At 34.6% G+C, this 13,041-nt stretch overlaps 1 protein-coding gene across 2 annotated transcripts; it reads right to left on the bottom strand.

The window, feature by feature from the left end:
* Window positions 1-588: 588 nt before the first annotated feature.
* On the bottom strand, window positions 589-12,436 carry LOC138315839 (sodium- and chloride-dependent betaine transporter-like). 2 transcript variants are annotated; one of them, XM_069257134.1, is made up of 11 exons: window positions 12,143-12,436; window positions 8,744-8,876; window positions 8,000-8,134; window positions 7,453-7,556; window positions 6,760-6,884; window positions 6,345-6,457; window positions 5,637-5,768; window positions 5,424-5,523; window positions 5,062-5,162; window positions 4,564-4,731; window positions 589-4,169 (listed from the first exon to the last, which is right to left on the bottom strand). In XM_069257134.1, the coding sequence occupies exons 1-11, from the start codon at window positions 12,424-12,426 to the stop codon at window positions 4,032-4,034; spliced, it is 1,533 nt and encodes a 510-aa protein (XP_069113235.1). In that variant the 5' UTR covers window positions 12,427-12,436; the 3' UTR covers window positions 589-4,031. The 2 variants fall into 2 exon arrangements, with proteins under 2 accessions (XP_069113235.1, XP_069113236.1); XM_069257135.1 differs by lacking the exon at window positions 5,637-5,768.
* Window positions 12,437-13,041: the final 605 nt, after the last annotated feature.

Here is a 13,041-nt window from a genome sequence, read left to right as displayed (position 1 = left end):
CACATCAGTCGTATATGTGTAAGATGTGTCGACAACACTGTGATAGATTAAATATTATAGTTATGGTAGGTTCAATAAACCATTCAACGAGTTGTCGCCAAAGACGGTTTCTACCGAAAAGGCGACACTAAAACCTGTTATAAAGATGCATATACCTGTATCTAAAATTGTAAGATTCTTTGATATGTGGATAGGAATATTCTAGCAGACAGTTTTACATGTGGGGCCCCAGTCGTAGACTATCCAGAACCTCTTGTATACACATTAATGGTAGCTTTTCATATTTCGACGTCATTATTACAAATATACTGCAAATCAGTTCTTAAAACATGGGATTTGTATTATATTTTCATTCTTAAAACAACTATTTGAGTCCTTTAAAATTACGTCAATCTGGTTATGAAATTAGCGTTCAAATGTTACCGTTAAAATAGCCTTTTGCAGTGTGATGTAACCTAATGTTGTTAATGGCATGTATAACCATATAATGCAGCCGCAGGCGCCATGTTCCTGATATTAGAAACTTACAGTAACTATCATTCCTGGAATTCACAGATTAACATAAACACTGCAATTGAAAACCTTTTTCTTTATTAATAATTTACATCTAAATGATTCTGTAAACTCATTCTAGCATAACAAAGTGACCTTCCCATTTAGCAATACGTTCATTGGTTTACCAAATACTAAATTCACTATTGATCTTACGGTTTAAAATTAGTTGTACAGAATGAATGTGAATGCAACTAGCGAGTGTTCTGCCATTGATTTCACTGGAGTGTAGTGAAAATTCTGACTGTTGTTACTAATATAATTCAGAATGAAATGATAGACATTGAGACTGGCTGGTTTGAGTTTTTGACTGTTTTATATTTCTGGAAATCCCATCTATACGAACGCTCTTATTAGAACTCGTGTACAATAAATGCCACAAGATCAGGGTTGTCCCATATATATATATATATATTGAGAGCCTGTGTAGGATGTTCGAGCGACGACAAGTACGTCCCACTCATATTCACATATCATGCATTGGATAACCATTGACCAATCAGTCTATGAAAAACTGGCATTTCCGTGTACGGTTCGCATAAAATTAGGCATCCGTCGACATCCAGCATTGTCACGCAGTTCAATGAGAAAACTAAACATGCTATGTTTTGACCTGATCTAAATGGACCAAAATTGTCCCTACTTAACCAAGAGGCCCTTAGAGGTACCACAAGGGAATTTTCTGCACAGCCACCACCGGTATCAATGTGGCGTCTTCCCGCAGCTGCCGCGATAACTACGTTATACGGAGGTGAATGATTTTATTACGGTAATACTCTACATATAGACGTCTCAGAAATGAAGCTCTTTCTATTAAAGAAAAAATAGATTCTTTCTACCATAATTCAGTTATATGTTATAAAACACCAAAAACGGCTATCTGAATATGTTTGTCTTTCAATGTTTTCCATCATGACAATTAACGCGATTTGCAGCAAATAAATTGATCAAAAGGATCAAAATGAAGCAAATGATCCATGTCTTTTTTTCATTTTTCGTGATTACATACATAACAAAGAACTTAATTTGATGGTTTGATTGTGATATTTTGACGGTTCCAATGTGCTTAACTGTAACATAAAATATTCATAGATCTAATGATACACGATAAACACAATGTTAAAAGTGCTTTACGAGATAATGCCAATACCGCGCTTGGTTTGACCTCATATATAACTTTTTAAGGGTTTAGCGTCATACTTTATTAATCATCATCCAATAAACTTATATGCATGTATATTTATGTATAGCAATACCTAAGCAATAAACTATAAACATATAATCATCGTTTTACGTGACAGATAACCGTTTCGCCTTTGATCATTAATCCATATCATGATATGTGAAACTACGGTATATAATAGTCTCATGTCGTAGCAAAAGCTAATACATTGTATTCATTACCCGTGACATATATTGAATATTAAAAATGTTGGCACAATTAATAACTATTTCGCCAATATTTTAAAATTATACAAGAAAAGGGCATTCACGGATAAACAGGTTTAGAATATTACCGTATAATGTTTTTACCACTATCAGATATTTTACTTTAACGCTGATATTATCATTTCAGTAATAATTGAAAAAATAGGGTTGGCGTTCACACAGCGCTTTAATATCGTTAGTCGTTTGGATGCAACTACTGTATTGTCCCATTGTTGACACATTTTACAAAAAGTTTTCAAATGGTTGTTGTCGATAAAAAAAACCAGACACACAAAAAGAAAATCGAACAAAAAATCTCTTTCGAGTAATGATGTGTTGGTAGAATGTTTCGGTAACACTATCAAAAGGGCTAGTAGTTGTAAGCTGGAATAACACCAACATACAGTCTCCAACCCATATAGACTCACTATAATAAAATCATGGGTCCTATATTGCACAAGCTCATTATGTGACGGTTAGCTGTAATAAATATAAAAAAAATGTCTATGATGATTCAGGTACATGTATTTTGGGTTCAAAACCTAAGTCTTGCAAATTACTTTTTTGCATATGAAATAAGACAGGGAAGCTTGTAACTAACTTATGGAATAACAGTTTCCTTATGGCATTTCCTTTTCTACGCTCACATGAATCATGAGATTAGAAAATCCAGAATTATGTAGCAATATATAACACCATAGCCTCCCAAACATACTGAAATCCACACAAGCAATGCATCCCACACAAGGGATGGCGTCTTAAAATCATTTTAGCTGTTAAAATGACATTGAGCTTAATGAACCAAAATAAAATTGGAATCCATGCTAGCATCAAAAGGGAATGAATTAAAAAAAAACCAATCAGAAATAAACCTTTACAGAGCAGTTCCAGGTCAGTTTTGTTAATATAAAACATGTTTGTCCTCACACATTGATATTTACTGTTTAATTATATGTAAACGTTAGGGAGTGTAGCATTTTGAAGGCAAAAATCGACAATGATCTCTTTTGGACCTCCATCCCTACCTCCTAAAGGGTCGGTTTACTTCGGTTTTATTTAGTTTGATATTTAAAGCTAAGGTTATTTAAGGACAGAATCATGATGTGCATTATGTGTTACTGCGGAAAATTCAGTCAAATACACCGAACAGCACACCACGCCCGGTAACATCAACTAAAAAAAAGTACATCCGTCGTCCAACACTGAGCACTGAGAAGGAACAGAACCTATCACTGTTATAGACGTGTGTATGTATCGACAAGGAAACATCATTCAGAGCCTTTCTTACAGGGCGAACGTTCAAACAGAGGTCAAAATGCGGCTGCGTCAAGGAAGACATTAGGAAGAAAAAGGTTACTGTTAGAAAAGAGAAAGATAAGATCCTAATATAGTTTCGGCTGTACGATCATGCAATGATGACAGCATGTATGATACATATATAGTAACATGTGAATATACAATTTCAGTCTATATTTAAGGACGATATTGGTTTGTGCGTTAAATGGTTCTTTGTCATTGCTCAACGCCATTCTGAGATACCATAGAGAGAAATGGAACAGAAAGGCAAAACTAATAATAGTATTGGAAGTAATGAAACACTAACTGATAGCATTAAAACGTTTAGAACCTTTTAGATATACGTGACTACGACGAAACAGGTTGTTTGGAAAAAATCATCAGGTGTTTGGTTTTAAAGAGCAGCTCTTCAACGAGCAGGAGATACTGGAAAATATGCACATCGTAGTTTTAAGTTAGTATCACTGTCAATGAAAAAGTCATGTCAGTCTTTCTAAATTTTCTCATTTTTCTTACAAGAGTAGTGGTTCAACAAACTGAGCGGTCAGATGACATCTTGCTAAAACTAACCAAGGCATATATACATTTTAATTTTATTTAGACAGTATAACTATTGAAAAAGAATCTATGAAACTATAATTGGCTTTATCCCTTTTTACTGCTATGATTGTCTCACATGTAATAATACAAAAATTACTTTTGTTTCGATGCAATTAAATAAAAAATAGTGACATGACAGTATAAATTGATAAGGTCTAGGAACTATTCCCTAAAATATCAATTTTAATGTTTCTTTCAATCTCAGGGCTGTACTTGAACACTCGATATGTTCTTCGTGCTTCATCGTCGTTGGGTAGCCACTCAGCGGTTGGTAATAGAAGATATTTTATTCTCTAAAATGAAAATGGGAATGACATTTAATGTTAAAAGTAAATTAAATTAATATGCATAGCACAGCAATATATCAGCAAATTTCATGGTCTAGCATAAAATAATATATTTTTTTTAAACTAAGCCATCTGATCAATTGTTTAATGTTACTATCTAAGATTAAATGATATCACAAAATCATATAATCTTGATACAAATCTTGCGTTATAACATTGATAATATGATAACACGCTCTAATTTCAGTAGTATACTTATGTTGGTAAACAATAGTCAATTCTTTACAATAGATATAGATTTTGGTAAAATGTATTAAATGTAATTAGACGTTCAAATGTCAACGTCTCCCGAAAAATATATTAATAACACATAAAGGAACTGTAAACTTTTTTAACGAACCGTAATCAAAGATCCTCGTGCATTCATTATCTGCATCACCATGACAACGGGAAGAGGTATAATAGGCATCAACGCTACCAGGTTACCGATGACCCCTATGTACTCAGGGTACTCATATCCCTCATAAACAGGGTTGGTCATATTGGTGACTGCCATTACTAAAGCAGCCTATAAATTCGAAAAACATTATTGACATTATATAATACTCAGAATTTCAATATCTACTTAAAACGATTAAACGAAGATCCTGTACAGCTATCGATTTTACAGTTATTTGTAAACATACATATATTGAGATATATATAAAGTGTTTTGATTTAAAACATATATGATCAAATGTAATTCTTCACTCACACTGTATTTTTGCATCGTTCAATGTGTTGAATATAACAACAAATATGTACATTAATTATTCCTACTGATATAGAGAATAATCGAAATACCCCAAATCTTTGAAATATGCCATGCTTACGTCAGTGTTAAACTACACATACTTACTGACATGGCAATCGGAACTAATATACACCAGCACCAACGAATGACTGGGTTGACGGGTACTCCTGTCATCATCTCGATATCTCGACTAAATCGTTCAGCTCCTGTAACAGAAAAATTAACTATAATGAACACCTTTGAAAACAAAGTTCAATTGTTCCAACTGTTGAACAGCGTTAGGCTAACCATTTAGATATTAAGTGGAAATGGCTTACACAGACATAGATAGCCTGCTGCGCTGCAGAATTCAAAATACATTTTCCAATAAACATATCTAAGATAAAATTTGTATCTGTCGACTGGAAGAAAAGCACATTATCAAATCCATTATGTCTTTAGTGTCCTATATGAATGTACAAGCTTACCATAGCACCATCCAATCACCACACTTTCCAAGAGTGAAGTCAAAAATATGCAGTAGGCTGACGCATACCAATCTACAAACATGAAGATGTACACCCCAGCCTAAAACAAACAAAACAAAGGGTTAACCTTATATGAAATCTAAAAATAATATGTTCAATTAATATAAGGGCAGAGCATTTTAACGTGTGTCTCGGGTAAACGTATCGACGTACGTGCGTGGCAAAAACTAAACTGCTGAGAAGGTAAACAAGGAAGGCACAGCCAACAATTAGGATTTTCCGTTTACCGAGCGTATTAGGAAACATATCGGCTATTCCACTCACTACCGTCTCAAGCATTCCAAACTGCAACGAAATGATTCCAGCAATTTAAAAAAGGCAAGTATTCTTCAGACTAAATCAACATTTGATATGCAGATTTTACATAAATATACCTTAGATAGAACAAGTTTAAGGATCATAATTACCTTGACGTCTAAATCAGCCTAATATAACTTGACCACGGAATTACTATGCTGACATACCTACATATATTTATATTTCGGACTGACTCACTTACCTAATAAATTCAAGTCAATTTTTGAGTTTATATATATACGTTACAATAACTTGGAAAATTTTAATATGACTGATGAATGTCGTTTGGTTTGGTTTATTTTTAAGTGTAACTTCTTATGAACAGCTAAGGCCTCCTATATTGTAATGCATTGCAATGTGTTACTGGCTGTATGTTTGGGAGCCTATGGTATATTCGTGTTGTGTTTCCATGTTATAGTGGAATTCTTGCCCTTTCTATACAGCTTTCTTTTGGGAGTTCATAGAGTATATCGGCACAATAACACCATTCTCAGATTAATAAGAAAGAAAGCTCTAGGTAACATTTATTAAAGTCTTTATGATATCAAATGTCATACCACTTACCTGGCTGTCCACACCGACAAAGCAAACTGTGAGGAAGAAGAGTGCACTCCACAGCTGCGGAACCGGAAGTCTGACGAGAGCTTCTGGGTAGGTCAGGAAAACTAGACCAGGGCCTGACACAATAGATACTTATTTAGATAAGTTTGCAAGCATTGACTAGGGCTGATGCATAAACTAGCATAACCATAGTGGTTATCCACTTACTGTAAACGTGCATATCTTAGAGGGTAATAACATTCTTTTTCTCGTCAGACCAGTGCGTTAAAATGGGGTTGCTTTGATTTATGCTCTATATGCGTCTAGCATATTTTGAATGTGCGAATAAATAACTAGACTAATTTGATCAGAATCTATTTTGCACTTAACATTGCACCAATATACGTTCGTTTACAGTCAATTTAAAATATATTAATACCTGTCTTTATAACATCATCGATAGCCATCCCTGTTTCATGCGCTAGAAATCCAACAATTGAGAAAACAACAAACCCACAATAAAATGCTGTAAGCAGATCCATCGAAACACAAAGAACAGCGTCACTGTAATGGAAAAGTATCTTTAATAGCGTATCTAAAATATGTCTGCGCTAATTAGTTCTTATTTTTTGTGCATGATGCTACCTGAAGTGCACATCATTCATTGTATAGTTTATTCTCGAAAAAGTGGACAATGCTTCATTTAAATTATATGATGCATTAGCAAATGTGTAAATTTATTTTCTTTCATTTCTGTAACCTTGCTGCAATATTGTAGCTCGAAAGACTTTAAGACAGAAAATGTTGTCGTCTGTATAGTAGGCCGGGTACGTATATTCGTTCTACATGTACTCTTTTACCGTGAGTTAAGAATTTACTTACATTTTTTCTACGATGTTGTACAAAAATGTCAGGTAAATTGGAAACCCAATGGCATATTTATGTGTCTTAGCGACTTCCGGTTTTGGAATCAATACGTTTAAACACGTTATTTCCACACAGATATAAAGTTTGAAAACAATGTTATTTGAAATAATAACAATATATCCGACAGTGTACTTTTAAAATGATAATTCACGTTTCTGGATACATCTATTTCGTAAAAGGACATATTTACATGACATATTCTTACCTGAAACATTTATTGTGAAATTTGCTAAAACTTGCCATCGTCAGTACCCCGCCCCACGCTGGTCCAAGGGAATAAAACACTTGCAAGGCGGCGTCACACCACACCTGACGATAACAAGACAATACAGCATGAATTCTTAACTTTCTGCTAGGTTTGAATAATAGCATTCAACTTTGTTCTTGAAAATAAACATTCTGATGTTGACCAACTTTTCTTTCAAACCAACATTTTATTTTTGAAGAAAATAACCAACATTTTTTACCATAATTAGGTAAAAACGGTATAAAGCTAGTATATTAATAATCCGAAATAAAAGGTCCAAATAAATTCAAAGTAAAATCAAAAATATTTTCAATGGAATATATATTCAGACACTATAGGGCCTTCTTCAGTCCATTTGTTTTACCACAGAAGAGTATACAAAATATCTACCACTACCTCATTTTAAGTGTAAAATTGAGAGATTTATGATACATTAAACAAAACAAAAAAACAGTAAAACAAATAAAAATACGCAAGGCATTTATACTGTTCGAGCTAAATTTACTTGAAAATTCAGGAGTCTGTTGAAGTCTGGTTTAACGTAATAGATGATGCCATCCACAGCACCGTCTAGGGTGATACTACGGACCAGGATAACGGTGAGGAGGAGGTACGGCAGCAGAGCGGTCACCCACACCACCTGGAGGAAAATATAACATATCACTTAATGCAGTAAGCGTTTAGATTTGCGGAGCGCTCGCCCCTGTTTGGTAGGCTCTAGGTTCTGTCCCCTGAAAGTGGTTGTTTCTGCTCCTGCTTATAGCGCTCAGCATACATGTACTAGGAGTAGGACGTTGTCAATATAATGTGACCGGGTGGGATGTGTTGCTTGGTGTCTTCGGCGGCATTGTTCAGTGATATAGGACTATAAAAAGAGCAACAATTCCACAATACACAATACGAATATACTGCAGTTTCCCAAAACACGCACCTCGTACTTCATACACGCTACACTCCGCATACATGGGAGGCCGTCCTTACATGACCTTGGCTGTTAATAGGACGTTAATTAATCAGACAAACAAACAAAATATTATGGTCGATCATATAAGATTGTTGGCAACTTTTTCAATGTTCATCATTACCACAAAAAATATAAAGAATAGGCTTTACAGGATATTTTTTAACATTATTCAATATACTGTTTATATCCCAATACTGCATTATATAAGTTTATAAATATACAATGTTTTACCAATTCAATCCATATTTGCATACTCTGCATCTGTTACAGAAAAAAAATCAATACCTTTCCGACTGACCGGACGCCTTTTACAATACACAGAAAACACATTGCTGTACTCAGTAACAGCACCAGAACAAGTGGCCACTGTAACGACCCCCAGTCATCGATTCCAGATGACATATTCAGTACTTTGTACCTAGTGATAATGTGTGATATAAAATACACAATTAATTAGTACAGTGTGATTAATAAATAATAAATAAATTTCTTACTCCTATTAAAAATGTGTTGTGAAGTATGATAGCAAACACAATCGATCTTACATAACATTATTGTTTAAGCCATAACGAGTTATTGCCCTTGATCTATAATGTAACTTCTCCTAAATATGTATTCAGCCTTTCATAAGCTCAGTCGTGTTAGTGAGTTCCTTAATTAAGTACAATACAATTCGATTTATAAATATGCAACATATTTTACTGAATCGCTCATTAATACGCCAATTTCTTTTTAAAGAAAGTGTTTGCGAAGTACAAACCAGGCGCGGATCCAAGGGGGGGCGGACCCGGCGTACGCCCCCCCTAAAATAGGAGAGAGAAAAAAAAAAAAAGGAAAAAGAAGGGGAAAAGAAAGAGGGGAAGGAAGGAAAAGAAGGAAGAAAGAAAAAAAAAGAGGGAAAAAGGAAAAAATTAAGGAATTAGATAAAGAGTGAGAATTAGACAGAAAGCTCCATTTCCTACCTTTACCGTTTGATGTTATCATTTTAAAATCTAAATGTATTCGACTTTGTGGTACATACATGCATGAACATACTTGTATCCAGGCGCAATGGAATAATTATAATTTTTTTTCGTGTAAGTTAAGGTTTTATCTCCATCGCTTAAAAGGTACAATGTAAATCCCTTCAAGTATTTACTTTTTCCAAAAAAAACCCGATAAATTCCCAATATATTAGATAATTTATTGTCATTAATATTCAATATTGACAGGTTATATCTCGATATCCTTAGCAATAAAAGAAAAGGGGCAGGGGGTGGGTGGAAAGAATTGTAGCTGGCCATGAGTATTCGCTGGTTGACTATATATCATCCCCTTCGTTTTCCAGGTTGTAAATGATATAATACACATTTTTGAATCAGCATTAAAGTCCTGTATTAAATCCGACTATCAATTCACAAATGTGTGCGTACTTTCAAAACGCCAGTTACAAGATCACTACTGACGCCGAATGCTTCTAGAAGCCTTTTATTTGTCCTAAGAAAATGTGTGTAAAGAAAAAAGTGGAATGCGACAGAAAATGAGAGCTTCTAGGGTCTGGGTGCACCCCATGGCCAGATGCCTTCCTTTTTTGTTTCAATAAAAACATATCTTAACGATAATGTTATAAGATAGGCAAACGATGTTAAAAAATTAATGCACATGACAAAAGGCTCCCTATTAGAAAACAGGATGATAGCAATGGCTCCTGGCACCTTAATGGCCATAAAGACAAGACCACTAACCTTCTTTTCTTTCATTGTCCAATACACGAATTATTGAAGTATTGGAGAAAGTATAGGGAAAAATAAATTATCTAATGCTTACAGTATAAAGGTATAAAAGTTAAAAGTCTTATATCGGTTTAAAAAAGTACACATACACGTATTCATTATCCGTAAAAGAAACCTAACAACATTCGGACCCTATCTAGGCAAAATTTGTATGCTAAAAAAAAAAGACGAGTAATATAATACTGAAAATTGGTGTCTTCTTTTAGAGCTACAATTGTTTCCCTTATTTCTTTAAAAACCTTCAGAAAAGTAAGAAAAACCTGTGCCCGAGTGATTTTTCGGTTATCGGATGCATTTCACCCACTACAATACAATAGGTACCAATTCTACACCCTGCCTAAATTGCATAGTAGGTCCTGGGTAAGTACTAGTTCGTTCTATTCTAGGCGGGGAAGTGCGGCCCCCCATACCCCAACCATTTCTTTGCTTCGTGCCTCTATTAATAGATATTCAGATTTTAGGCAGTGCAATTCTATAACTTTATATTCAAAATATGACATTAGACGTCCAAAAATAATAAACGAACATTTATTACATGGCTTCAATTATTTTTTGGAAAAGTGTACATTTATTCGAGGGCTTCTGGGGGCTAAGGCGGCCCCAGACCCCCGCTCCGAAGGGCTTCTGGGGGGCCTAGGCGGCCCCCAGACCCCCGCCTTCTTCTTCGCTTTAAATGTCCATATAAATATAAGTATTTTGATATATTGCAATTCTTTAAGTAAAAATAAATTCAAATCAAAAACTTCAAATAAAAAAAATGACACGAAAACCATAAATAAACATCCTTAAATTGGCATTCAATTATTTTCATGGAAAAATGTGTTCAAGAAATCCCGGCATAATGCAGGATTATGTGCGCTATTGTATTCGAGGGCTTCTGGGGCCTAGAGCGGCCCCCAGACCCCCGCCCTTCTTGCGCTTTAAATGTCCATAAAATTATTAAGAATTTGAAATTGCAATTCTGACAGTAAAAAAAAATTCAATCAAAAACATCAAAATAAAAAATATGACACGGAAAACAAAAAAAACATCCTTAAAAAATGGCTTCGATTATTTTTCTGGGAAAATGTTTTCATGAAATCCTCAGAATTGCAGGAATTTGCGGCGCCATTTATTCGAGAGCTTCTGGGGCCTAGTCTGGGGGGCTAGGCGGCCCCCAGACCCCTCGCCTGATTTGCTTTGACCCACGCCCCCATCTAACCTCAAAACCTAAATCCGCCCCTGCAAACAGTACATAATCAAGCTTATATAACAGTATTGGCAAGACATAACGAGTTATCGCCCTTTCTGTATAACAATATTTACCTCACTAAAATATGTATATGTCTTTTCATGAGCTAAGTCGTGTTAGTGAACTCCTTATGTACTACTCACAAACTCTATGCCAAAAAATGATATCTGACCGTTCAAGAGAGATGATATTGGGAATAAGCTAGACATTCGGAACACAATCTCTAGTCATAAAAAGACACCCAAATATGTATTATTTATATATAAACCAAGAAAACAGTACATGTCCATGTAGAGTTGAATATATAAAAAATAAACTCAACGACCTTCCTCTAGTAATTCCCGAAGAGCCATCATGAAATGGCGAAAGTACTAGAGGAAGGTCGTTGAGTTTTATTTTTTATTTATATCTTTATATTTATAAATATTCTCAAATTAAATACTAAACGTTTTGTATATGTTTTTAGTTTACGTTAGGTTACAAAACATATAATAACATAGCAGTAATTTTCTCAAACAGTTGTTAATCATCAATTTTCCATAATGTAGCGTTCATGTTATTTAAAAAAAGGTTCAAGTTCCTTAACCACAAGGGGTCATCACTTTTTTAATTGCATTGTATTGAATTCTTTCTAACCACACACGAACGCACCCCATAGAAACATGAGCTGTTGACACTTACCTCCAAAACTCTGACGCTGCTGTAGCAATATCATCTTTCATTGAAGCAAATGACCCATTTGTATATGTATGTCGGGTAATGTTAATTGATGAGGAGTCATTTGAGGTCATAACGTCGTGTGGGGCATGACCCCTTATATTTACCACCACACAATGTTCTGTGTTCCATTCATTGTCGCACGTGGACCAGGGTAGAGTAGACGTAAAGGTATGTCCGAGGTAGTACAATACCCAGGCAATCACTGTCCCATAGTACCACGTGACTATCAGGGAAAGCAACACCATTGTGATTCCGATTCCTAGTGATAAAATATACTTATTTTTGATTATTTTTACATTCGTTTGTTACAACAACTATATATACACCAACCAAAGCGAAGTAAGGTATATGATGATATAACTGACTCTCTTGAACGGTCAGATATCAGAATAAACCGGTTGACCACATATTAGCCTAATATCATAATACCATAGATACAGGGGTTTGATTTCACAAAAGGTATAGTTAATAAATATTTAAATGTTAGCTACAAATAAGTACTAGACGAAAATACAACATTTAGTTACATTCCACTATAAATACAATTGAGTTTGAAAAGGTTTGATTATGTGTCGATACCAACTATTAAGCATTTTCACTACAATCGTCATTTTCTGCGAAACCGGATCCCTACTTGATCGAGAAACGGATCACACATTCACTCCACTGCTAATGAAGCGACATAAGAATACTGTACATGTACGATAACCGTTACAATATTGCATATTTGTATATTAATGTTATACCGAATACATTATAAGTTGACCCTTTTTCAACGGCAGGAATTTTAAATTGGTTAAAGTTGTATTTTTTCTAATTTTCACCATCACAAACTCTCATAAAACATACAATGTGTGAAT

The sequence above is a fragment of the Argopecten irradians genome, chromosome 2, assembly GCF_041381155.1.
Source record: "Argopecten irradians isolate NY chromosome 2, Ai_NY, whole genome shotgun sequence".
In the NCBI taxonomy this organism is placed as follows: Eukaryota; Metazoa; Mollusca; class Bivalvia; order Pectinida; family Pectinidae; genus Argopecten; species Argopecten irradians.
This window is presented reverse-complemented; position numbering and strand designations above follow the sequence as displayed.

What these genes read in the sequence shown, in the direction of transcription:
- LOC138315839 (XM_069257134.1), bottom strand. Translation starts at nt 12,426, where the DNA reads ATGGTGTTGCTTTCCCTGATAGTCACGTGGTACTATGGGACAGTGATT. An exon ending in ACAGACTCCTGAATTTTCAA is followed by an intron (nt 7,557 to 7,999) that starts GTAAATTTAGCT and finishes TGTTATCGTCAG; the next exon opens with GTGTGGTGTGACGCCGCCTT. An exon ending in CACGAGGATCTTTGATTACG is followed by an intron (nt 4,170 to 4,563) that starts GTTCGTTAAAAA and finishes TTTTCATTTTAG; the next exon opens with AGAATAAAATATCTTCTATT.